This window comes from Callospermophilus lateralis, chromosome 1 (assembly GCF_048772815.1).
Source record: "Callospermophilus lateralis isolate mCalLat2 chromosome 1, mCalLat2.hap1, whole genome shotgun sequence".
Lineage (NCBI taxonomy): Eukaryota > Metazoa > Chordata > Mammalia > Rodentia > Sciuridae > Callospermophilus > Callospermophilus lateralis.
In genome coordinates this window covers 208,349,088-208,372,086 of record NC_135305.1, presented here as the reverse complement: position 1 = coordinate 208,372,086, position 22,999 = coordinate 208,349,088, and the positions used below count along the sequence as shown (strand labels likewise).

The following is a 22,999-nucleotide window of genomic DNA, read 5'->3' as shown; positions in this document are numbered from 1 at the left end:
ACTATGAGGACCGCCTACCCCGCCCCAGCTTCCCACATCGGAGAACTGCAGGACCGGGCGGGGGGCGGGGCGGTGGTGGTGGTGGTTCCCGGGTAGGCTGCCCCTTGAGAGCACAAGAACTACGCTTCCCGGCGTGCACCAGGGCAGGAAGGCCTCTCCGGCGCCGCCAGAATCTCGCAGGTCCTGCTGGGAGTTTCATTGACCTTCGCGCCCCATCCAACTTCGACTCCACCCACCTGCTCAGGCCCCACCCCCTCTGAGAGCGGGTGGCCGGGCGGAGTCCCGCGAGGCGCTATCTTCTTCTCCTCATTGGTCTAGCTTGGCTGCCACTCAGGAGTGAGGAAAATAAGTTACTTACTGATTGGTGGATTCTGTTTGGCGCCAACTAGGAAAGGGGCGGAGCATCGGTGGTCCCAGTGGCCAGCTATTACCGCGAAAGCCACTTCGGCTGCGGAAGCCCGGGAGGGAGCTACTGATTCGAGTAGTTCTCTACGACCCAGGACTGGGGAAAGCGGGTGAGAGAAGAGCGAAGAGAGTGTGGGCCCGGGCCGTTGCCTCGCGGCTCTTGCCCGCTCCCCCTTCTCGACTCGAAGAGTTTGTTTGGATTTAATCTTCAGGTTGCCAGCGCCCGCCCGCCCGCCGGCCTCGCGGGGTGTGAGGGAAGCACCCGTGCTTGTGGTTGGCGCCTGCCGGGTCCAGACGCCTGCCCGTCCGCGCCACTTGCCCGCGGCAGCCGCATCCCTGAACCGCGGGGTCGTGTTTGTGTTTGACCCGCGGGCGCCGGCGCGGGGCGCGCGGCCGAGGCCGGTGCCGGCAGGGCGGGCGGGCAGGCGCGGCGGAGGGAGTCGTAGCGGGAGCACTAGGAGACCGGGGGCCGCCATGGAGCTGGGCCCCGAGCCCCCGCACCGCCGTCGCCTGCTCTTCTCCTGCAGTCCCCCGCCCGCGCCGCAGCCCGTCTCGAAAGCGCTGTTCGGCGCGCCGGCGGCGGATGGCCTGTCTCCTGTCACCAATCTGACGGTCACCATGGACCAGCTGCAGGGACTGGGAAGGTGAGCCGGGCCGGCGAGCGGCGCCCCTGAGAGGCCGGGCGGGGGAGGGTGGGACCTGCGGGCCCGGAGCTCAGCTCGGGGCCCGGCTGGGGCCGCCATGCGCACCTCCCCGGCAGAATGTTGGCGGAGAGGGGGCCGGACTGCCAGGGATGCCCCCTGCCCAGCAGCCCGCCGGGGGCCTGGCTTCCCACCTCATCCCTTTGAATTGCTCCGAGCCCTCCAATCCCTGTTCCAGGAAGCTCTTTAGGATCTTCCCCCACGAGGAGAATCGGGTCTCCGGCCTCACTTCCACCCTTTCCTGAACCGCTGCGCAGGGTCTTGGTTTACTGCGAGCTTTGTTCCTTCCCAACAAAAGGACGTGGCATTTTCTTTTCCCACATTTGTGCGGGATCGTGGCACTCCCTTGGCTCCTGCACGTTCCTGCTGTTCATCCCCTCTGCTTTCCTAAGGCCCGGCTTTTTAACTAAACTTTCCATACTAGAAAGTTCTGTGGACTTAACAGCGAGGGGAAAAAAAATGCATCCCACAATGTTTTCGGGCAAAGCTGCTTTTCTCACATCTTGGGCGTCTCATTTTGTAATTACTTAGGTCTTATAGTTTCCCCAACCTGTGAAAAGCAAGGACTCCTGTCCTGTTCCTCCATACTTTTAGCACAGTACCTCGACTATAAACTCATTTGGAAAAATATCCCAATGCTCATTTACCATGGTCAGTACATCCTACAATGTGGCCCAGAGCCAAGCGCGTCCACTCCTTTCTTTTCTTTTCTCAAGTGCTACCTGGGTATTCTGGGTGACAAAGAGGGGATTGAGTCCTGGCTTAGAAGTGATGATGGTTGGAGGCAGCCTGGCTGCTTCATGTCCCATCTCCTTTATGTGACCTTTTAATTATGTCCTATGCATTACTCATTTGGAAGTATTTCTTTTGATTTCAGTGAGTATGAGCAGCCACTGGAGGTGAGAAATAACAGCAGTCTGCAGAGAATGGGTTCTTCTGAATCAACTGATTCAGGTATGCTTTTGATTTCCAAACATGTAGGATTTGTCTGCTGTGTGGTGAGCAATGTTGGGAATTTCCTGAAATATATCCTTTCACCCCAGAACTTTTGTGAGAGATTAAGTGAATACAGAGAGAAGTCTTGGCATTGGGTGACAAACACTTCAGAACCATAAAGAAGCCTGAAAGTGGCAGTTTGTTAAGAGAAACTAGTGTCTGGTATCTTCAAGGGAGTGATGTATGTTTGCTCCTGAAGGATGAGTAGAGTAAAATTCACTATACCAACTATAAGTGGCATTCAGAAAACCTTTTAAAATAAAGGGTCAGAATGACAGTTCTCAGGAATGTAAATAATACATGCTGGTAAGGATGTGAAGAAAAGGGAACAATTAATATGGGATTATTAATTAGTATGACCATTATGGAAATGAGTGTGGAGTTTCTTCAAAGTACTAGGAATGGAATGGAACTACCATATGACTCAGCTATATCATTCCTTGGTATTTCCTAAAGAATTATAGCAGCACAATTTAAAGTGACCTATAGAACCAGCCTAGGTAGCCATCAGTAGATGAGTGGATAAAGAAAATGTATATACACATTGGGGTTTTTTTTCCCTTCAAAGGCATAGACAGGTTTATTTAGAAAAGTAGATACATATTCAAGAAGAATACAGGCATTCTCGGTAGAGACTCCTTTGGAGTAATACAAGAAATACACACTCAAGGAGAAGGTGAGCTATTTCCAAAGAGAGAGACAGCCACACGGATTTATTCAGCCATAAAGAACCATAAATGATGTCATTTATAGAAAATGGATGGAACTTGAGAGGATTGTGTTAAGAGAAATAAGAGCCAGACTCAGAAAGTCAAGGGTTGTATATTTTCTCATGTGGGAGCTAGAGAAAAAAGGAAAGGGGGGCACTTCAGGAAAATAGGGAGATCAGTAGATTAAGGGAACAGGGAGAGGAAGTGTAAAGGAAATTACTGAGAAATGAAATTGACCAAAGTGTTTTATGCATATGTGAATATGTTACAATGAATCCCATTGTTATGTATAATTATAATGCACCAATAAAAAATTGAAGGCAAACACAAGGGTCAAATAGTAAGTATAATAGACTCATTCCAGAAATCCTGCCTTGAGGAAATGTGCCAGTGCATTTTGTTCTACTTCATAAATACATGTTTCTGCAGGATTATACCTATAAGAGTTATAATGTTAATATTATTATACTGATAAGAGTATTTGGGGTGTGGATTTTTCCAGTTAGGGAACCACAAGAGGAAATCTATTAAAATGTGAACTGTATAGGCTTCTTAAGAACTGGAGATAAGCAGGGTGCAGTGGTGCACACCTGTAATCCCAGCAACCTGGGAGACTGAGACAGGAGGATCACAAATTTGAGACCAACCTGTGTAACTTAGTGAGACCATTTATAGTACTGATGTAGGCAAGTACTACACATCTAGGCAAGTGCTCTACCACTGAGTCCCAACCCAGGATAGGATTCTTATTTGTGGCTTTGAGGCAAGCAAGAATATCAGGAGCAATAATACATGTACTGACATATAAATAATGCTAAGCAGTGTGTTTCCCCACTTGCCTTTGATATGGAGACCTTAGTATCATTTTGTTAAAGGCAACAAATACTTGACCTTAGATGTTATGAAAAATGATTGTATTTTTCATACCCAAAATAGGCATATGAGTTGACCACACAAAAATGCTTGAATAATAATTATTCCAGGGCTGGGGATGTGGCTCAAGTGGTAGAGCGCTCGCCTGGCATGCGTGCAGCCCGGATTCGATCCTCAGCACCACATACAAACAAAGATGTTGTGTCCGCCGAGAACTAAAAAAATACATAAATAAATATTGAAAAAAAATTATTCCAGAAAAGTTTTATCCTTTCCTTGGTTGGAACTCACAAAAGATTGTGTGGGTCACCTCCGTCTGAATAACCAAAATCACAGCTCCCCATAGGGATTGAATCCAGAAGTATACCCTCAGATCTTTTTATTTGTACTTTAAGACGGGGTCTCACTAAGTTGCCCAGGCTGGTCTTGAATTAGCCATCATCCTGCCTCAGCCTCCTGAGTAATGAGATTAAGGCCTGTGCCACCTTGACCATCTCTCTCCTTGGGGGTCTTATTCCTCTCAGGAGTATTTACAAGTAGGAGACGAGGGTTAGTGAATATACTAAAAAAATGTTGTATATTTATTTTAACAACAAAATAGTGTTTTATGCATTGTTTCCTGAAAAAGAAATTTTTTATTTCTCACAGGTTTCTGTCTAGATTCTCCTGGGCCATTAGACAGTAAAGAAAAGTATGTATTCAGTGTTCACTGTTCTTTTTCCTTTCTTTCTTTTTTTTAAACCGGGGATTGGATCTAGGGGTGCTTAGCCACTGAGCCACATCTCTGGCACATTTTATTTTTTATTTTGAGACAAGGTCTTACTGAGTTGAGAATGGCTTTGCAGAGTTGTTGAGGCTGGCCTCAAATTTGCAATCCTCCTGTTTCAGCCTCCCAAGCACCACCACACCTGGCCTAGGGGGTTAAAATTAATGAAGTTTTTTATAGGGTTAGCTGTTCCTAGTGAGACACCTGGATCTTAGAAATATGCTGGTATCTTGAAAATGAGGAATTTGTGTCAGCAGTTTTTGAACTTGCCCTCCTTTATTTTAGCTGTAATTTAGGTATTCTGTTTGGGTCTCACTTGCTCTTCCCTCTGGCATTAAAGCCTTAAGACAATGTATATTTTAAGAGAAGTCCAAGTTTTTGTTTTTTACCTACAAGGCTACAAGTATTTTGGGATGTTCTAAGATTGTGAGGAGCAAGAAAGCTTCAGGACTTTTCTTATCTTTTGTTTAAAATGGGAGTCTGTTTGGTCAACCCCCTCCTCAAAGTAAAGGCTAAAATCTGCTATTATGAATACCACTTTCCTTGCTTAATTCTCATCTTTACCTTCTGATTTCATTTCAGCCTTGAAAATCCCATGAGGAGAATAAATTCCCTACCTGTGAGTTCCATTATTTCAGACTAAAACCTGTTACCTATCCCCTAGCTTCCAGCTTGACTTTGATGGGAGACTTCAATTTAGGAAGTGAATACTGCTTTTCTGTAATCTCATAAGAACTCAGGACATTGCCTAGAGCAATTTCAGCAATGGCAGCGTCTTGAGAACTTTGTCTTCTGTTTTATAAAACCAGCAAGAGTTCTTTTTATGGAAATTTTTATTTTTGTTGCCAGTGGGGGAGCACATTACTGGGTATTGAACTCAAGGGCACTCAACCACTGAGCCACATTCCCAGCCTTATTTTGTATTTAGAGACAGGGTCTCACTGAGTTGCTTAGTGCCTTGCTTTTTGCTGAGGCTGGCTATGAACTCACGAACTTCCTATCTCAGCCTCCCCAGCAAGTGGGATTATAGGCATGCATGTGCCACCACACTAAGAACTGAATTTTCGGGCTGGGGTTGTGACTCAGTGGTAGAGCACTCAACTGGCATGTGTGAGACACTGGGTTCTATCTTTAGCACCACATAAATAAAGTAAAATGTACTGTGTCTATCTACAACTAAAGAAAAGGGTTTTTTTTTTTTTAAATGAATTTTCCATTGAATATTTCTTTACATACTCTATTCCTCTTTTTTTTTTTTTTTTTTAAACTTCAATAGCTGAAGTTCTTGGGATGTAGCCCAGCTCTGAAAAGAAGCCATTCCGATTCTCTTGACCATGACATCTTTCAGCTCATCGACCAGGATGAAAACAAGGAAAATGTGAGTGTGGCATCAATGTACTAACTCAGGATAGAGGTGAAACCTGCAAGTATCAGCAGCTTGCAAGAGAAATGGCTGGGGCTATTTTCTGCAAATAAACCTGTTCAAAATCATGGGTAGTCTTTGGAATCAGAGAAATGTGGGCTTGAATCTTGTTTCTTCCTAATTGTGTGACCTTGGCAACCTCTCTTAAGACTTCTTTGTGTTATTTTATATAAAATATTAGTAGCAATACCTTTTTGTTCCATTGTAGGGATTAAATAGAATTATGTATGTGGAGAATTTAAAATGGTAGTTGGCAGACTGTAGATGTTGCTCAGATGATAGCTCTCGGGAGTAATTAGATCCACAAATAATTTATCTGGAACAGTCTTCCCAGGCCTTCCTTCTTTGCCCTGACCCTGGGGTGAGTTGTAAGCTCATAACTATTTGGAAGATGAGGGTCAACAAGTTCTAGAGAATCCTAGTAACTGAAATAGTGGCTTAGAAAGTGAACTTGTTGTTCATCCAAAAGTCCAGCTGTACCCTGGCCTGGTTTTCTTTGTCAGCCTTCTCTCACTGTATTTCCATATTTGATTGATCCTACAGATTTATTATAAAAACAACTGCCTCCGTGAAATCTCATAATTCTGTTTATCAACTTAGAATATATCATGAAGGAGAATATGAAAATGGGTTCCTGCCTTGAGTGCTTGGAGCAGTGCCTTGCTTCTTCTGTGCAGTACATTTTACCAGGCTCAAACTACTGACACCTGGTTCACCAAACCTGGCTTCTCATAGAATTTGCCTACCTAGAGTTTGTTCTAAAAGGAATGACAGTATAGGTGGCAGTTAAGTTGTCCTGCCTGGCTTCAGTATCTTGGTCATACCATTTAAACTTTAAGGCCTAGTTTTCTTATCTGTAAAAGGGGAGAGAATCATGTATTTGGTTAAATGAGTTAATGTACAGACAGTTTTTAGCTCTATGTCGGCAATAATAGTAACTGTGATATTACTATTACCGCTTTTAGCACTTAATAAGTTCTTTTCTTTATTGGGTGGGGGTATGCTGGAGATCGAACCCAGAGGCATCTAACCATTGAGGTATATCCCCATGCTTTTTTTTTTTTTTTTTTTTTTTAATATTTATTTATTTATTTTTAGTTTTTGGTGGACACAACATCTTTGTTTGTATGTGGTGCTGAGGATTGAACCTGGGCCACACGCATGCCAGACGAGCGCGCTGCCACTTGAGCCATATCCCCAGCCCCTCCCCATGTTTTTTTTGTTTTTTTTTTTTTTTGAGATAGGGTCTTGCTAAGTTGTTTAAGGCCTGGCTAAATTGCCTAGGCTGGCCACAAATTTGCAATCCTCCTGCCTCAAGCCTCCCAAGTTACTGGGATTACAGGCGTGTACTACAGCATCCAGCTGGAATGCAGTACTAATTTTAAGAGGAAAAAAATTGTCTCAGTAGTAGGAAGAGGTAGAAAATATAAATCCTAGGTGAAAAGTTTGACTTCTGCTCACAGGCAATTATACTATAATGCCATTGCTTTAGATTTTAGAAAGTTTGTGATTTAGCTTATCATTTGTAGTATTTTTTTTTATTCTTTGCAGATACTATATTAGGAAATAAGGTAGGACATAAAAAAGATGCTGCTGAATTTTTATTTGCTTTGTGGTGCTGGGAATTGAACCCAGGGTTTCATACATGCTAGGCAAATGCTTTATCACTGAGTTCACTTCCAGCCCAAGATGCTACTTTAGAAGTTAGCTGTTGACAGCCATGAACTCTTAAACAGATTCAGTGTTGTTTTGGAGTCAGTTACAAAAGTGATCAGTACCCACTCCCTTTCCTGGCTTCCCAAGTTATAGCTGAGCCCTAGAGCTGTATATTGTAGACAGTAGAAGATGTCTCCACTATACTGTCTTGCAGGAAGCCTTTGAGTTTAAGAAGCCAATAAGACCTGCATCTCGTGGCTACCTGCACTCTCATGGACTTGAGGAGGGTAAAGATCTCTTCGCACAGAGGCAGAACTCTGCCCCAGCTCGGATGGTATGTGCTCTGGCTTTCTCAGGGGAATTCCTGAGGGGAAGAGAGAATTAAAAAAGTACTCTTGCTGGGCATGGTGATGCACACCTGTAATCCCAGAGACATGGGAGGCTGAGGCAGGAGGATCCCTAGTTCAAAACCAGCCTCAGCAATTAAGCAACTGAGCTTTTCAGATTAAAAAGGGCTGGGAATGTGGCTTATTGATTAAACACCCTTGGGTTCAATCCCCAGTATTTAAAAGGAAAAAAAGCACCCTTGACTTTGTCTTTATTAACCAGATTGTCAAACATTTTTAATATTTTTGCTGTAGCTGGAGAACAGACTGGCAGAAGTAAGAGTGGGAGATGGTTTATTAGTGGGCTTGTGTAAGAAATATTTGTCCTTGCCAATTCTGGGAAATTGATCAGGTAGCATCCCTGATGCTTACTGTATGTATGGTAGGATTGGATTATATGTTACTTAAAACTTGCTCTTTTATAACACTTCCTAATACTTCCTAAGTACTAAGAATGATTTTGTTTGGAGTAAGTATTTGGCTGCTTGAGTTGAGATATTAAGAACTATTATGCTGGGGCTAGGGTGTGGCTCAAGCAGTAGCGTGCTCCCCTGGCATGGGTGCGGCCTGGGTTCCATCCTCAGCACCACATACAAACAAAGATGTTGTGTCTGCCGAAAACTAAAATGTAAATAAAAAAATATTTTAAAAAAGAACTATTATGCTGCCAAGCATGGTCATCCCTGCTACTCAGGAACCTGAGGCAGGAAGATCACAAATTCAAGGCCAGCCTGGGCAATTTTGTGAGCCCCTGTTCTAAAAGAAAGAAAAAAAAGGAGTTCAGTTAACCCATCATCTACAGATTGCTTAGCAGTTTGTGGGGCCACTTATTTCAGGGCTTTTTATTTTCCAGGTAGAGACTTTATTACTTCTAAGATTTCCTACTGTTGGCTCAAGTGCAATAGTACAAGCATGTAGTCCCAACTATTTGGGAGACTGAGGCTGGAAGATGAGAAATTCAAAACCATTCTGGGCAACTTAACAAGATCAATATAAAGGGCTGAGGATTAAGTGATTAAGTGCTCTTGGGATCAATCTCCAGTATCACACACACCAAAAAAAAAAATGTTTCCTATTGTTGACCTGAATTGAGTCAGCTGACAGAATCTATACTGAAGAGGCCCAATTTAAACGAAGTGACCATATTAGGTTTCTGGGTTTTTCTGGGAACTTGTTTTCTGGTGTGGTTTGTGGCCTGAAGTTCTGGTTTGGGGCCAGTATTGACTCTGTCTAGCATTTGCACAAAGTAGTCTTTAGAGTTTTTTGTTTTTTAGGTGGACACAATATCTTTATTTTACATTCATGTGGTGTTGAGGATCAAACCCAATGTCTCATGCATGCTAGGTGAGCACTCTATCACTGAGCCACAATCCCAGCCCCCAAAGCACTCTTTTATGTTTTTGTCTTGAATCTTCATAAGCCTGAAAAGTAGTTGGGATTACCTCATTTGTCAGGTTAGGATGTACTATTAGGTTGGATGATTAGCCAAAGGACACAAAAAGCTCATCAACCACGGTTTGACAAAAATCTCACATTCCCAAGCACACAGTAACGCTGAGATATGGGTGTCAGAAACTAAATATTTTAGCCAGGCATGATGGCACACACCTGTAATCCTAACAGTTTTTAGTCAACCTTCATCTGTTTTCCTTATAATAGCTTCTTGGTATGGAAAGAACAAAGCTTTGTCAAGAGATTTTGCTATTTTTTTCTACATTATCTTTGTACCTAGGGATCCCAGAACCTGCCTCACAGTAGTGTGAGCTTTCAGAAGGTATCATGCCTACCCCTGAGGTCTGCTGGCTAAAAAACTGCCAGTTTGCCCAGGGTAAGCTCATGTATACTTAGGTAGGACCACAGATAGCCCAGAGCTTAATTTATACTGGGAGTGGATAATGTACTGTCAGATCCAGAGTAGGCTAGCTGTAGGCAGGATTCTTAGTGAATGGACCACTCAGAAAATTGGAGGACCATTAAAGAATTAACACATTCATGCTCCAAGGGGATTTGGTTCTTGAGGGTATTAGAACTTAACACTGGAGCCAGACACACAGTGGCACACTCCTGTAATCCTAGCAGCTCGGGAGATTAAAGGAAGAGGATCTTGGGCTGGGGATGTGGCTCAAGCGGTAGCGCGCTTGCCTGGCATGCGTGCGGCCTGGGTTTGATCCTCAGCACCACATACAAAACAAAGATGTTGTGTCTGCCGAAAACTAAAACATAAATTAAAAAAAAGGAAGGAGGATCTCAAGTTCAAAGCCAGCCTCAGCAATTTAGTGAGACCCTATCTCAAAATAATAAAGAAAAAGGGCTGGGGATGTGATTCTGTGGTTAAATAGTCCTGGGTTCAATCCCTGATACCCACAAAAAAACTTAGCATTGGGATTGCCTTGTTAGAAAAAAAAACATCTCATAAACTTTTTTCTCTGGTATGTATATTTATGATTTGTGAGGGTTTTTTTTTTTAAGTATTGCTTATTGTTTGCTTTATTTATTTTTTCTCCACACTGGAAACTCAACCCAGGGTCTTACACATGCTAGGCAAGCCGTTTACCACTGAGATGCATCCTCAACTCTCTTATTTTGAGACAGGGTCTTGCTAAGTTGCCAAGGCTGACATCAAACTGGCAATCTTGCTTCAACCAAACAGCAAGCTCTTGTTTATTTTATAACCCATAAATTTTGTCTTTTAGCTTTCCTCAAATGAAAAAGAGAGCAGTGAGCCAGGGAATTTTGTTCCTCTTTTTATGCCTTCATCACCTGTGAAAACTGCTTTGTCTGATGAAGATGATGGCTTCATGGACCTTATTGATGGAGACAATCTGAAGGTACCAAGTGTGTGTGTTTGTGTGAGAGATAGATTGATTTCCTACCTATTCTAACCACCCCCGAGGAGACATCGATATGGTCTTCCTTCCCCTGAAGGAGTTAAATATTATCTATATGTGAGAAACATGAATTAAGGACAGTGTAGGACTAGCTGCAAAGTGGTGCCATAAAGCTGAAAGGACCTCCTCAAGTGTCCTCATCAGAGATACTTTTAGTTTGTTTAGATATCTAATTAATTGATCCCCAGTGTCAAAAAAAAGTTTCTACCCAAGTCAATTTGGTTTTTGTTTGTTGGTTTGTTTTGCAGGATTGGGGAATGAACCCAAGGACTTGCACATGCTAGGCAAGCACTCTTGCCACTGAGCTACTTAGCCCAGGCCTTTTTATTTTAAGACAGGATCCCCCCAAGTTGCCCAGGGTGGCCTTGAACTGGAGGTAATGCCACAGCCTCCTATTTAAACTAAGGTTAATCTTTATTGGATCTATTTAAGATCACTTTTCCTGGGGTGGGGTTATGGCTTAGTGGCAGAGTGCTCACCCACATGTATGAGGCAATGGGTTTAATCCTCAGCAACATATAAAAACAAACAAATAAATAAATAAAATAAAGGTACTGTGTCCATCTACAATTAAAATTTTTATAAATAAAATCATTTTTCCTCTTTTCTTAGAATGATGAGGAGACCCCATCATGCATGTCAAGCCTCTGGACAGCTCCCCTTGTCATGAGAAGAACTACAAATTTTGTAAGTTTTTCTGATGTGTCTGGAGGGAATCTTGAGTATTTAGGCCACTTTGGCTATCTCAAGTCTTTAATATAAGGTACTAGGTTTTCTTAGATCATTTAATTGACAGTGACCTGAACTATACTGTAAAACATGTAAAGACATGTAATTCCAAAAAGAACTGTAATAGATTTGCTTTTGGGGGGTGCGGTGGGGGTGGGAATTGAACCCAGGGGAACTTTACCACTAATCTATATTACCAGTCCTTTTTTATTTTGAGACAGTGTCACTAGTTGCTGAATCTGGCCTCAAATTTGTGACTTCAGCTTTCTGACTTGCTGGGATTACAGGCCTGTGCCACCACACCACACCTAGCTGAACTATAGCTTTGAGGCCATTTATGGATTATACTATGGTATGCATAGTAATCTATGCATACCATGCATCAGCTGAATACATATTCTTTCAATACCAGGTCCATGTGCTAGGCCCTACAAGTTTCTGGGGCCAGATGAACTGACAATGTCTGTTTCCTTATTTTGGGATGGCTTTGTTTTGATCTGGTGATTTAATTCAAAGGTGCTTTCCACTGAGCTACATCTTTTTATTTTGAGACAGGGTCTCACCAAGTTGCTTAAGGCCTTGTTAAGTTCTGAGGTTGGCCTTGAACTTGAGATCCCCCTGCCTCAGCCACCTGAGTCCCTGGATTATAAATGTGTGCCACTGGGTTGGTTTGGTTTGGTTTGGTTTGGTTTGGTTTGTAATAGAATCTTGCTGTATTGCTCACACTGGGCTCAAACTCATAATCCTCCAGTTCCTGCCTCTTAGGTAGCTGGTATTGCAGGTGTGCATCACCATGCAAGGCCAGGATTAATTTTTTACCATCCCAGGAAGCTGTTGATTTAAGGGCCATTCAAGATAACAGATTTTAACGAAAGATGGATGTGTCTCTTTTTCTCTAAGGGCAATCGGTGCAAGCCATTTGACTCCCCTTCCCCGTGTAGCTCCAGCACTCGCACTCGGTCAATGTTGAAGAGAACAGAACGATCTCGAGAAGAATCTCCACGTGGTAATACAAAACGGAGGAAGAGCATGACTGGAACCAGTTCTGAAGTGGTAGCTAGTCCAGAGAAGACCCAGGAGGTTAGATAGTATTTCTCAATTCTAAAATTTTTATTTGGCAGCTCTTGGAACTTGTAATTCCCTTGCTTCAGCCTCCCAAGTAGCTGGGATTAGATGCATGTACCAACACACCTGACAGACTATGTTTTTGGTTTTGCTTTCATTTATATCAAGTGTGTCTATATTATTTTTAATTGTATGTAGAGGCGCCTTTTTTTTTTTTTTTTTTTTTTTGGTAGATGGACAGAATACTTTTACTTATTTTTTTATGTGGTGCTGCTGAGGATCAAACCCACTGCATCACACTTGCTAGGCAAGCACTCTATCACTGAGCTATGGCCTCAGCCCCAGAGGCTTCCCCTGCACCGCAACCCCACACACACTCTTTGATCAAGCTCAGGGTCTTGTGCATGCTAGGTAAATGCTCTACCACTGAGCTATACCCTGGGCCCTATAGCCCTTTTTAGTTTTCATTTTGAGACAGGGTCTCACTAAATTGTTCAAGTTGGCCTCAATTGTGAGATTCTTCTGCTCAGCCTCCCAAGTACCAGCAATTATAGGAATGTATCACTGAAGCATTTTTAAGATAACTCTATGACTGCTTCCTCTCTCCCTCTTTCATACTAGGGATTGAACCCAGGGGTGCTCAACTGCTGTGGCACATCCTCAGCCCCTTGTTATATTTAATTTAGAGACTGGGCCTTGCTAAATTGCTGAGGCAATTGAACTTGTGTTAACCTTCCAAGCTGCTGGAATTACAGGTGTATATTACTGAGCCTGGCTCAAGATGACTGCTTTAAAATCCTTGTCAAATTATAATTCCAGCCATTTGGGAGGCTCTAGGTAGGAGGATCACAAGTTTGAGGCCAGCCTCAGCAATTTAACAAGGCCCTGTTTCAAAATAAGGGGTAGGGATGACGCTCAGTGGTAAAGCATCCCTGGGTTCAATCCCCAGTACCAAAACCAAAACAAATAAAATCCTTGTTAGATAATTCCAACATATGCTTCTAGTGTTGGCATCTATTGTTTTTGTAAGTCAGGATTCAATTATCGTCTACATATTTTGAGTTTTATGTTATGAGGCTGTGGTCTCTATAAAGCTGGTTTAGCAGGCTCCCTCTGATATCCAGGGAAGGTGGGAAAAGAAATACAAGTTCCTGGGGCTGGGGCTGTAGCTCATTGGTAGAGTGCCTGCCTCGCACGTGTGAGGCACTGTGTTTGATCCTCAGCACCACATAAAATTAAATAAAGATATGTGTCCAACTACAACTAAAAAATATATTGAAAAACAGAAAAAGAAATACAAGCTCCCAAATTCTATTGATAGTGCTAATAAAGGAAGCCTTCTAATGGTATAGAAATGGGGTTCTTTATAACAGCTGGGCAACAGTAAAAGTTTTTAATTTAAGTCTTCTCTTTGTCACGCTCCAGGTGAATGTTTCTAGAAGTTCCAGTCAGAACCCTGGCTTCATTCTTTACCTTTGATTTGTTACAGATTCTACACCAGTCTTTATCCTTGGCACCTTCCCCAAAAGGGACCATTGAAAACATTTTGGACAATGACCCAAGGGACCTTATAGGAGATTTTTCCAAGGTAATTATAAGCAGAGCTGCTGTGGCTGAGGGATAAAGGGGTGGAGGATACCTAGGATTTCACCCAGCCTTTCTGCTTCTCCAAGGTGGTTCCTAGGGTGCCTTCAAGGAGACATTAAAATATATAAGCAAGGGAAATTAACTTGGTTTCTCATCATCAGGTACATGTTGGTCTCTGAATACTGATCAGTGGGTTCAAATAGGAAGTCACCTTGACTCCAACTCAAAGATCAGACTCTTTGGGAACTGAGTATCTCATTTAAAAAAAGCATCAGGAGCAGAAATAAATTTGTAGCCTCACTACAAGTATGCATGTTATAAGGTTATCTCAGAAAGTAGTGTTAGTAGGGTGTGGTAGCACAAGCCTGTAATCCCATCTGCTCCAGAGGCTGAGGCAGGAGATTGCTAGTTCCAGACCTGGGCAATTTAGCAAGATCCCCATCTCAAAAGAGTGGGGAATGTAGGTCAGTGGTATAGCACCTCAGGTTCATCAGGAGGAGGGGGCACAGTTAGGGGTTGAGACTGAATTGCTTCTTTTCTCATCAAAGAAGCATGGCCTCTGAGGGTAAAGGCCTAAAGCATTGTGAGGGAGGGTTCTCTGCCTTGAAGCTGTAACAAAATACAAGGGTGGGATAGGGAATATGTTGGCAGCAACTTGTTTAACCATATTTGACTTGAGGATTGCCCGATCAATCTCTTATTCATTAAGTTAGCTAATCTAATATTTATTGAAGTACTTAATGTGTTAGGTATAGATTCCTAGTTTCTTCCCTAAAAGAATTTAGCATATGTTTGGAGACCTAACACATGTACCACATGATTGAAGTAAATGTCAGTGAGTTGAAAGCAGTAGGCTATATAAATAAATAAAAAGGGATTTGTCTCAGCTAGGTTATTGGGAGATATGGCCCTGGGCTGTTGGTATTTTGCCCAGATGGGTTTTGAGGGAACAGGAAGGGAATAGGCAAAGACAGGTGTATCCTCACTTGTAGAGCCTTCAACTTGGAGTTAATTATCTTGTGGCTGTCCATGACCAAGAGAGTAGATGAGTTCTTACAGCCAGCTGGACTAAATAATGCTGATGTACTTGTCTTCCTTTTGAGACAGGGCCAAGTCACATTTTCTGTTCCCTTGCACCATGCAAGGCCTGACAGGTGCTAAGCAGTTCAGTGACGCAGTAGTCCTTTCCCCGTGTTTCTGTGCTGTTCACTGTGGTTAAAATGAGAGTTCCTCACAAAAGCAGGAGGAAGTGGAAGTTACTTAAGGCTTCTTGTTCACATCTGGCCTACCAGTTGGGTGCCCTTAGATAAACTGCTCAGATAAGGTCTGAACTTTGGAATAATGCACTGGATTGGTTTGTGTGAAAATTAAATGCAAGACATTAATGAAGGGGCTGGAGTTATAGCTCAGTGGTAAAAGCACTTGCCTTGCAAGTGTGAGGCCCTGGGTTCAATTCTCAGCATCACATATAAATAAATGAGTAAAATAAAGGTCCATCAACATCTAAAAAATTATTTTTTAAAAAAAAGATGTTAATGAGGGCTGGGATTGTGGCTCAGCAGTAGAGCACTCACCTAGCATAAAGATTGTGTCCAACAACAACTAAAAATAAATTTAAAAAAATTTTTTTTATAAAAAAGATGTTAATGAAATGCCTGGAAGAATAATTACATATTTAGCCTATACTTATTGTTCAATTAAAGCTGCCTTCTACCAGGATGCAATATAAATGTGATATTTAAAGGCTTTCAGATTTGATAAATATCTTTTTTCTTTTTCCTTTTTCTTTTTTAAGGGTTATCTTTTTCATACAGTGTCTGGGAAGCATCAAGATTTAAAATACATTTCTCCGGAAATTGTAAGTTATCTTTTTTGAACCTGCCACATGTGGGATATTTAGATCTTCTTATTCCTGACAGCAAAGTTGATTTCCTAATATTTCTCTCCACAGATGGCCTCTGTTCTAAATGGCAAGTTTGCCAGCGTCATTAAGGAATTTGTTATCATTGACTGCCGATACCCATATGAATATGAGGGAGGCCACATCAAGGTATGGATTCTTGAATTCTGCTATCTCACGAGAGCATAGAAAGAGCCATAGGCGAGATCTCTGATTTTAATTAATTTTTTTGGTGCCAGGGATTGAATCCTGGGATGTTTAACTGAGCGACCACATCCCCAGCCTTTTCTATACACATACATACATACACCACTGAGTTGCTTAGCACCTTGCTTTTGCTGAGGCTGGCTTTGAACTCATGATCTTCCTGTCTTAGCCTCCTGAGCTACTGGGATTATAGGCATGCACCACTGCGCCTGGCTTGTTTTTTATTTTGAGACAGAGTCTTGCTGAATTGCTTAGGGTCTCGCTAAATTGATGAGGCTGGCCTTGCACTTGAATCCTCTTGCCTCAGCCTACAAAGAAAGTGTATGTGAAAGGCACTTGACTCCTGATATACCAAATGAATATTCTATTCCACTCTCTACCACTTAAGCTGAAGATGCTCTCTCTATTTTGTCCCTGATACCCTCACTCTTAAGGCAGTTTTCAGGTAGTACACCTTGATGTATAGGCCATTCAGGGGGACCTTACAGGGTTCCATGATGAACACTCTTGTGCTCCTGACTAGGAGAACCAACTTGCCCTGTATCTGAACCAGGCCTCCTGAGTTTTTAGTTCATTCAGGCTGCCTGGTAGGGGGACATGTGGGGACACATTTCCAGGAAGAATGGAACTAAAATAGTGATAAGGTGATATTAGTGTTTGCCACTATATTATGGCTTTTGAAAGTCTCCAAATTTATATATACTTATAAGTCATATAACAGAATTTGAGTGACCCATTTCCAGTCTACATATATCTTACTACTCATAGGCCTATGAAGCTCCATTAAGATATAAGGACCAGGTGGTTTACTATACTATTGTGTCAAGAGACTTGTAAAACCACAAACTGGTCTCAAGAACAGTTACTTCAAGATGACACATGCAGATGCTAATGGCATCTGGTGCCTTTATAGGGTGCAGTGAACTTGCACATGGAAGAAGAAGTTGAAGACTACTTACTCAAGAAGCCCATTGTACCTACAGATGGCAAACGTGTCATCGTTGTATTCCATTGTGAATTTTCTTCTGAGAGAGGCCCACGCATGTGAGTATTGCACAGAATGAGGCTCCAGGACAGAAGCCCCATGTTGGTTTTGTGGGACATGGTGTGTGGCTTGCACTTGAACCATGTTTGATTATATATAACCTTTGTTTTTCTAAATTCTTTCTTATTTAGCAGCTGATTGATCTTTTTTTTTTTTTTTTCTTTTTCTTTTGTGAACAGCCTCCTTGGGTATAATTTATAGGCTTGCAAATTTCATTTGCAGAGGATTTTCAAACTGTTTCAGTCTATCACTGTTAATGATGCTAGTGTTGTCCAGGGAGTATTTCCTATGAATCCAACCTCTTTTCCTGAGTGGCTTATTGTTGGTCCTCTATACTAGCTCTTCCAATTTTCTTGTTCTTTTTTTTTTTTTTTTTTTTTAAAGAGAGAGTGAGAGAGGGGGAGAGAGAATTTTAATATTTATTTTTTAGTTATCGGCGGACACAACATCTTTGTTTTTTGTATGTGGTGCTGAGGATCGAACCCGGGCCGCACGCATGCCAGGCGAGCGCGCTACCGCTTGAGCCACATCCCCATCCCAGCTCTTCCAATTTTCCCCACTGCCTCTTTAGTACCAAGGATTGAACCCAGAGGTGCTTAACTTTGAGGCACATCCCCAGCCCTTTTTATTTTATCTGTGGGGCTGCTGGTCTCATGACATCCTTCAAGTGATTGTTGTTTATGCAAATGACATGAAAGTGTGATATTCTTGCTGTACAACGTAATAGAATATGATTGGGCTGGGGTTGTGGCTCAGCAGTAGATGCTCGCCTTGCTTATGCGAGGCCCTGGGTTCAATCCTCAGCACCACATAAACATAAATAAATAAAGGTATTATGTCCAATTACAACTAAAAAATAAATATTATTTTAATTTTTCAATATCTTTATTTTATGTTGTGCTGAGGATCGAACCCAGTGCTTCACACATATTAGGCGAGCACTTTACCTCTGGGCCACAATCCCAGTTCCCAAAAATAAATATTTTTTTTTAAAATTCAATATAATGCTTTAAAACATTTGATGATAGGAGTGCATAAAAAAGGATTGGAAGCCTGGAATGTGGCAGGCATCTAAGGCAATAAAAACCCAGCAACAGGGATGTGGTGACTCATGCCTATAATTACAGTGACTCAGGAGGCTGAAGCAGAAGGATCACAAGTTTGAGGCTGGCCTCAGCAGTTTAGTGAGACCCTGTTTCAAAATAAAAAACACCAATATAACATAGTATGTAAAGATACAACAGTGAGCAAAATCAGCAAGGACCCTGCTACAGCAGAGGTCACAGTGGTGAGAGAAATAAGTTAATCATGTTAAGTCCAAGAAAACAAGGACATATGGTTAGAGAGAGGTAGAGCAGAGGGTTCAACTTCAACAATAGCCCAGGATAAACTTCTGATGGGGCCACATTCTCTTGCCACTTTGGGTTGTTGGGTTTTTTTCTCCCTTTGGTGCTAGAGATCAAACCCAGGACTTCACACATGCTAGGCAAATGCTCTACCACTGATAAATACTTCTAGCTGGGCACCCTGTTTATTTTGAATCTTTTCAAAGCTCAAAGGTTGTAGTTGCATAGACTTCACCTAATTTCATCAGTTGCTAATATTTACCATATTTGAGTGCATATATTCCTAATACGCACAATAGAAACTTGACACACATGGCCATTTCCCCAAGTCTTTCAGGCATCTGTCTCCTAAAGATAAGGACTTTGTTTTGGTTTTTTGTTTTGTCCGTCCTCACCCCCCAAAGGGAAAAAAAATACTAGGGATTGAATACAGGGAACTCTGCCAGTGAGCTACATCCCCAATTCTTTTTTTGTTTTGTTTTTGTTCATTTGGTTTTTGTTTTTGTGGTAATAGAGATTGAACCTAGGGCTTCACACATGCTGGGCTAGTGCTCTACCACTGAGCCACATCCAGCTCTTTAATTTTTTTTTTCCTTTTTTATTTTGAGAAAATAAGTTGCCCAGGCTAGTCTTGGACTTGTAATACTCTTGCCTTTGCCTCCTGAGTTGCCAGGATTACTAGGCTCAGCTCAGTAGGACCTTGTGCCTTCTTGACAAGCACTGAGCCACATCGCTATCCCTTTGCCCTTCATTAATACAAAATCAGCCAGGCATAGTTGTGCACATCTGTAATCCCAGTTTAAAAGGGCTGGGAATGTAACTCAGTGGTAAAGCTCCCCTGATTAATCCCCAATACCAAATAATAATAATAAAAATAATACAAAACGACAAAAAGGTGATATTTGAGCAGAACTTAAGTTCATTTCCAAGTAGACAAAGGGAGACAATCTAACAAATATATAAATTGTGCATTATGTTAGAAGGTGCTTCAGAGAAAATTAAGGCCAGATTGGGGGCGCTGGGGATGTGGCTCAAGAGGCAGTGCGCTCGCCTGACATGCATGCAGCCCGGGTTCGATCCTCAGCACCACATACAAAGATGTTGTCAGCCAAAAACTAAAAAAGATAAATAAATATTAAAATTCTCTCTCTCTCTCTCTCTCTCTCTCTTTCTCTCCCCCCCCCCCACTCTCCCTCTCCCCCACTCTCTCTTTAAAAAAAAAAAAAAGGGTAAAAGCAGGATGCTATAAGGACTGCAGCTTTCCTGTGGCGCCGGAGGGCGGTGGGAGGGTGGCAGTAAAGAACTACCAGCCAGATGAGGTTAGTAGGAGAAAAGCATTCAGTGTTCACTCAAAGCATTGGATGCAAGAAGATGCCCCATTGCTGGTGCAGGCCTAGCCTATTCAAAAGGCATGGGTACAGAGAATCCCACTAAGATAAGAGATGAATGAAGGAGATTGGTCAAGGAGCATGTTGGGCAAGCTGGCTCAGAAGCCAGTGCCACACATATATAGTGTCCATGGAGATGACTGGGCAGGGTCAGATGCTAGGAAGGTTTGGAAAAAAGAGGCTTGGGGAAGAGACCATCTACCAGTACTAACTGTACATGCTCACATGGTCAGGAACTTATAGTTTGGTACTGGTTAACTAGATAACATTTTATCTTAGGAATAAATGAATAAGGCTGGGAAGATAAGTATAACTGCTTTTTATTGCATTGTCTTCTGTTTTTCTGTATTAGTAGGGATAACCTTACATCGATCCTTTTTTTCCTTTTACTAGGTGCCGGTATGTGAGAGAGAGAGATCGGCTTGGTAATGAATACCCCAAACTCCACTACCCTGAGCTCTATGTCCTGAAGGGGGGATACAAGGAGTTCTTCCTGAAATGCCAGGTAAGATGGGCTTTCTGAAGGGCCTGTTTCCCACCCCCATTTTGGGCCAGTGGATCTGTCTGGTGGTCATGACTGTGTCTTGCCTGGGAATAAGTTGGGTATCTGCCCTGCACAGAGGGCTCCTGTAGAACACACTACCAGCATCTCCGTTGCTATTCCAAGCTCATAGCTCTGGGCAGGGATAGAGCCAGATATGAGTGTGGGGCAAGTGTTCCCTAACTTCATCCTCTCCTGTCCCCTTAGTCTTACTGTGAGCCCCCCAGCTACCGACCCATGCACCATGAGGATTTTAAAGAAGACTTAAAGAAGTTCCGCACCAAGAGCCGGACCTGGGCAGGAGAAAAGAGTAAACGGGAGATGTATAGTCGTCTGAAGAAGCTCTGAAAGTTTTGGCACCAGAAAGCAGCAGCCTGGGCCTCCCTCCCCCTTTCACCTGTTTGCTGCAAAGAAACTTGAGCAAAGGGGCCAGCTGTGTGACATTTGGAGAGAAGGCCTGGGATATCGTGCCTGAAACCTACCTCCCACACTCCCAGGTTGGAGCCCAGAAGAGGCTGCACCTCTTCTATCCCTATAAGATGTCCTCTTTCCTCATCAGGACTGTCTGCCAAGGCTGTGCCATAGTGCAGTCCCATCTCCTCTTCAAGCTGTTTTCCCTACAAATGGATGATGCAACTGGGGCCTTATTGAGCTCTGGGCTTCTCTGATGAGGGGATGGGTGGAGGAGGGGAAAGAAGAAGCAACACAAACAGAAATGCTGCTGGCCAAATACCAAAGACAGCCTGGGAAGGAAAGAGCTTTATGGGATAACCCGTATCTTAATTTATTCAGCTTCATCAATTTTTTTTTTTTTTTTTAACTCCTGGAGACTTTATTTTACTATTTCATTAAGTCGAAATACTGCCATTCTAGGTAGGGTTTTATCATCCCAGGGACTACCTCAGCTTTTAATTTAAAAAAAAAAAAAAAGGGAGGGAAGGGTAAGAAAAGGTAAACCTATCGAGTTGTGGGACAGAGCTAGGAGCTCATCACCCCCAGGAGGCACTGCATACTGGGGCCGCTGCTATTAAGTCAAGAACTGAGATACTGGTGGGAGTGGGCACTGGACTCAGGCTTGGCTACAAGATATAAGCTAAACCTCCCAGACCTGCCTCTGAGCATTGTAATCTATATGCGGTGGAGGTGTTTTCCTGCTCTTCTTCACCCCAGTTCCCTGTGATGTTGACTGGTGTAGGAGTCAGTCCGGAAAGCACTTCAGGCAGCTTCCATTGGGCCACCCCCAGGCCTGTGTTGGAAGGTCTTAGTGTAGGTATCCAGGGTCAAGGGTGGGGATGGGTAGGCTCCATAGGATGGGGAAGGGACATATCCATTAAGTGTCCTATTATTACTCTGATACTCTCTGGTAACTTTTAATTTAAAAAAAAAAAAAAAGTCATTTTATAAACCAAGGAGTATCAAATCAGTGTTGGATGGGCCACCCCAGGGAGGGGGCAAGAGCCCCTGGGTGTTAGGAGGAAGGAGTGGTTCCTGGCATACAGATAACTGTATAAAATGGTTCTCAGGAGGGAGCTTGGTGGGTTTTGAAGGTAAAACTTTCTGGGTTTATCATGTTTTAATTCAAGGGACAGGGAATGATGAATCATCACCAGTTAGTCCTTATCTAGCCCCATGGAAGGGATGGTCTTCTCAAGAGAATACCTCCCATCCAAGGAGCCTTGGGGCTGCCTTAATTCTACACAGGCCTGTTTTGGTGCCTGTTCATCCCTACCCTCCAGCACCAGCCTCCTTACCATCATTCCATTGGGGTATAGCCAGGATTCTCTTACAAAAAGAGTCAGTCTCCCCTCTTACCTCTGCTTCCTAATCTGGGGGTGGGGAGGGAATCAGTGATATTGGAGATGACTAGTTGCTGTTTTGGGTTTGAGTTGCATTTGGATATAAAACAATCTTGTTGGAAAATATGTGGGGAGGAGGGGAATGGGAGAAGGCCTCTTCCCTTACATGTCAAGATACATCCCAGTTGGTCTCTGATCTTGTTTGTAGGTATTCTGTTGGTTGAATGCCTTAAGGGGGGATGGCTTTTAGACTGTACCAGCTTACCTAGTATTGTTAACCAACTGGTGCAGGGTCTGAAAATAAAGTGATCTTGAACCCTTACTCTCTGCCTTGTTATTGATGGATTTAAAAGGGATCATTTCCCCATGTATTTCTGGGACTACACTTTAATACCAGTGTGTGGAGCAGCCACATTTCCTGAAAACAAAGGCTCTGATAACAGCCCAACTTCAGAATTGACTGGAATAGTCTCTACTTAGTATCCTGAGACCAAAAACAAATGTGGTTCATGTTGTCAAGGTGAAATGTGTATATTAATTTGGAAGTGGTGGCATACAGTTGAAATTCCAGCAACTGGGGAAGCTGAAGTA

At 42.8% G+C, this 22,999-nt stretch overlaps 1 protein-coding gene across 3 annotated transcripts; it reads left to right on the top strand.

The window, feature by feature from the left end:
• The first annotated feature begins 438 nt into the window (after positions 1–438).
• On the top strand, positions 439–22,708 carry Cdc25a (cell division cycle 25A). Of its 3 annotated transcripts, XM_076870046.2 has the most exons (15): positions 439–1,049; positions 1,984–2,060; positions 4,334–4,376; positions 5,034–5,070; positions 5,728–5,829; positions 7,745–7,864; positions 10,610–10,744; positions 11,417–11,491; positions 12,434–12,613; positions 14,088–14,186; positions 15,981–16,043; positions 16,137–16,235; positions 17,206–17,336; positions 20,465–20,576; positions 20,820–22,708. In XM_076870046.2, exons 1-15 carry the CDS (start codon positions 880–882, stop codon positions 20,958–20,960), a joined length of 1,584 nt encoding a protein of 527 aa, XP_076726161.2. In that variant the 5' UTR covers positions 439–879; the 3' UTR covers positions 20,961–22,708. The 3 variants fall into 3 exon arrangements, with proteins under 3 accessions (XP_076726161.2, XP_076726169.1, XP_076726177.2); XM_076870054.2 differs by lacking the exon at positions 7,745–7,864; XM_076870062.2 differs by lacking the exon at positions 20,465–20,576 and having other exon boundaries at positions 20,820–20,972.
• The last annotated feature ends 291 nt before the right edge of the window (positions 22,709–22,999 follow it).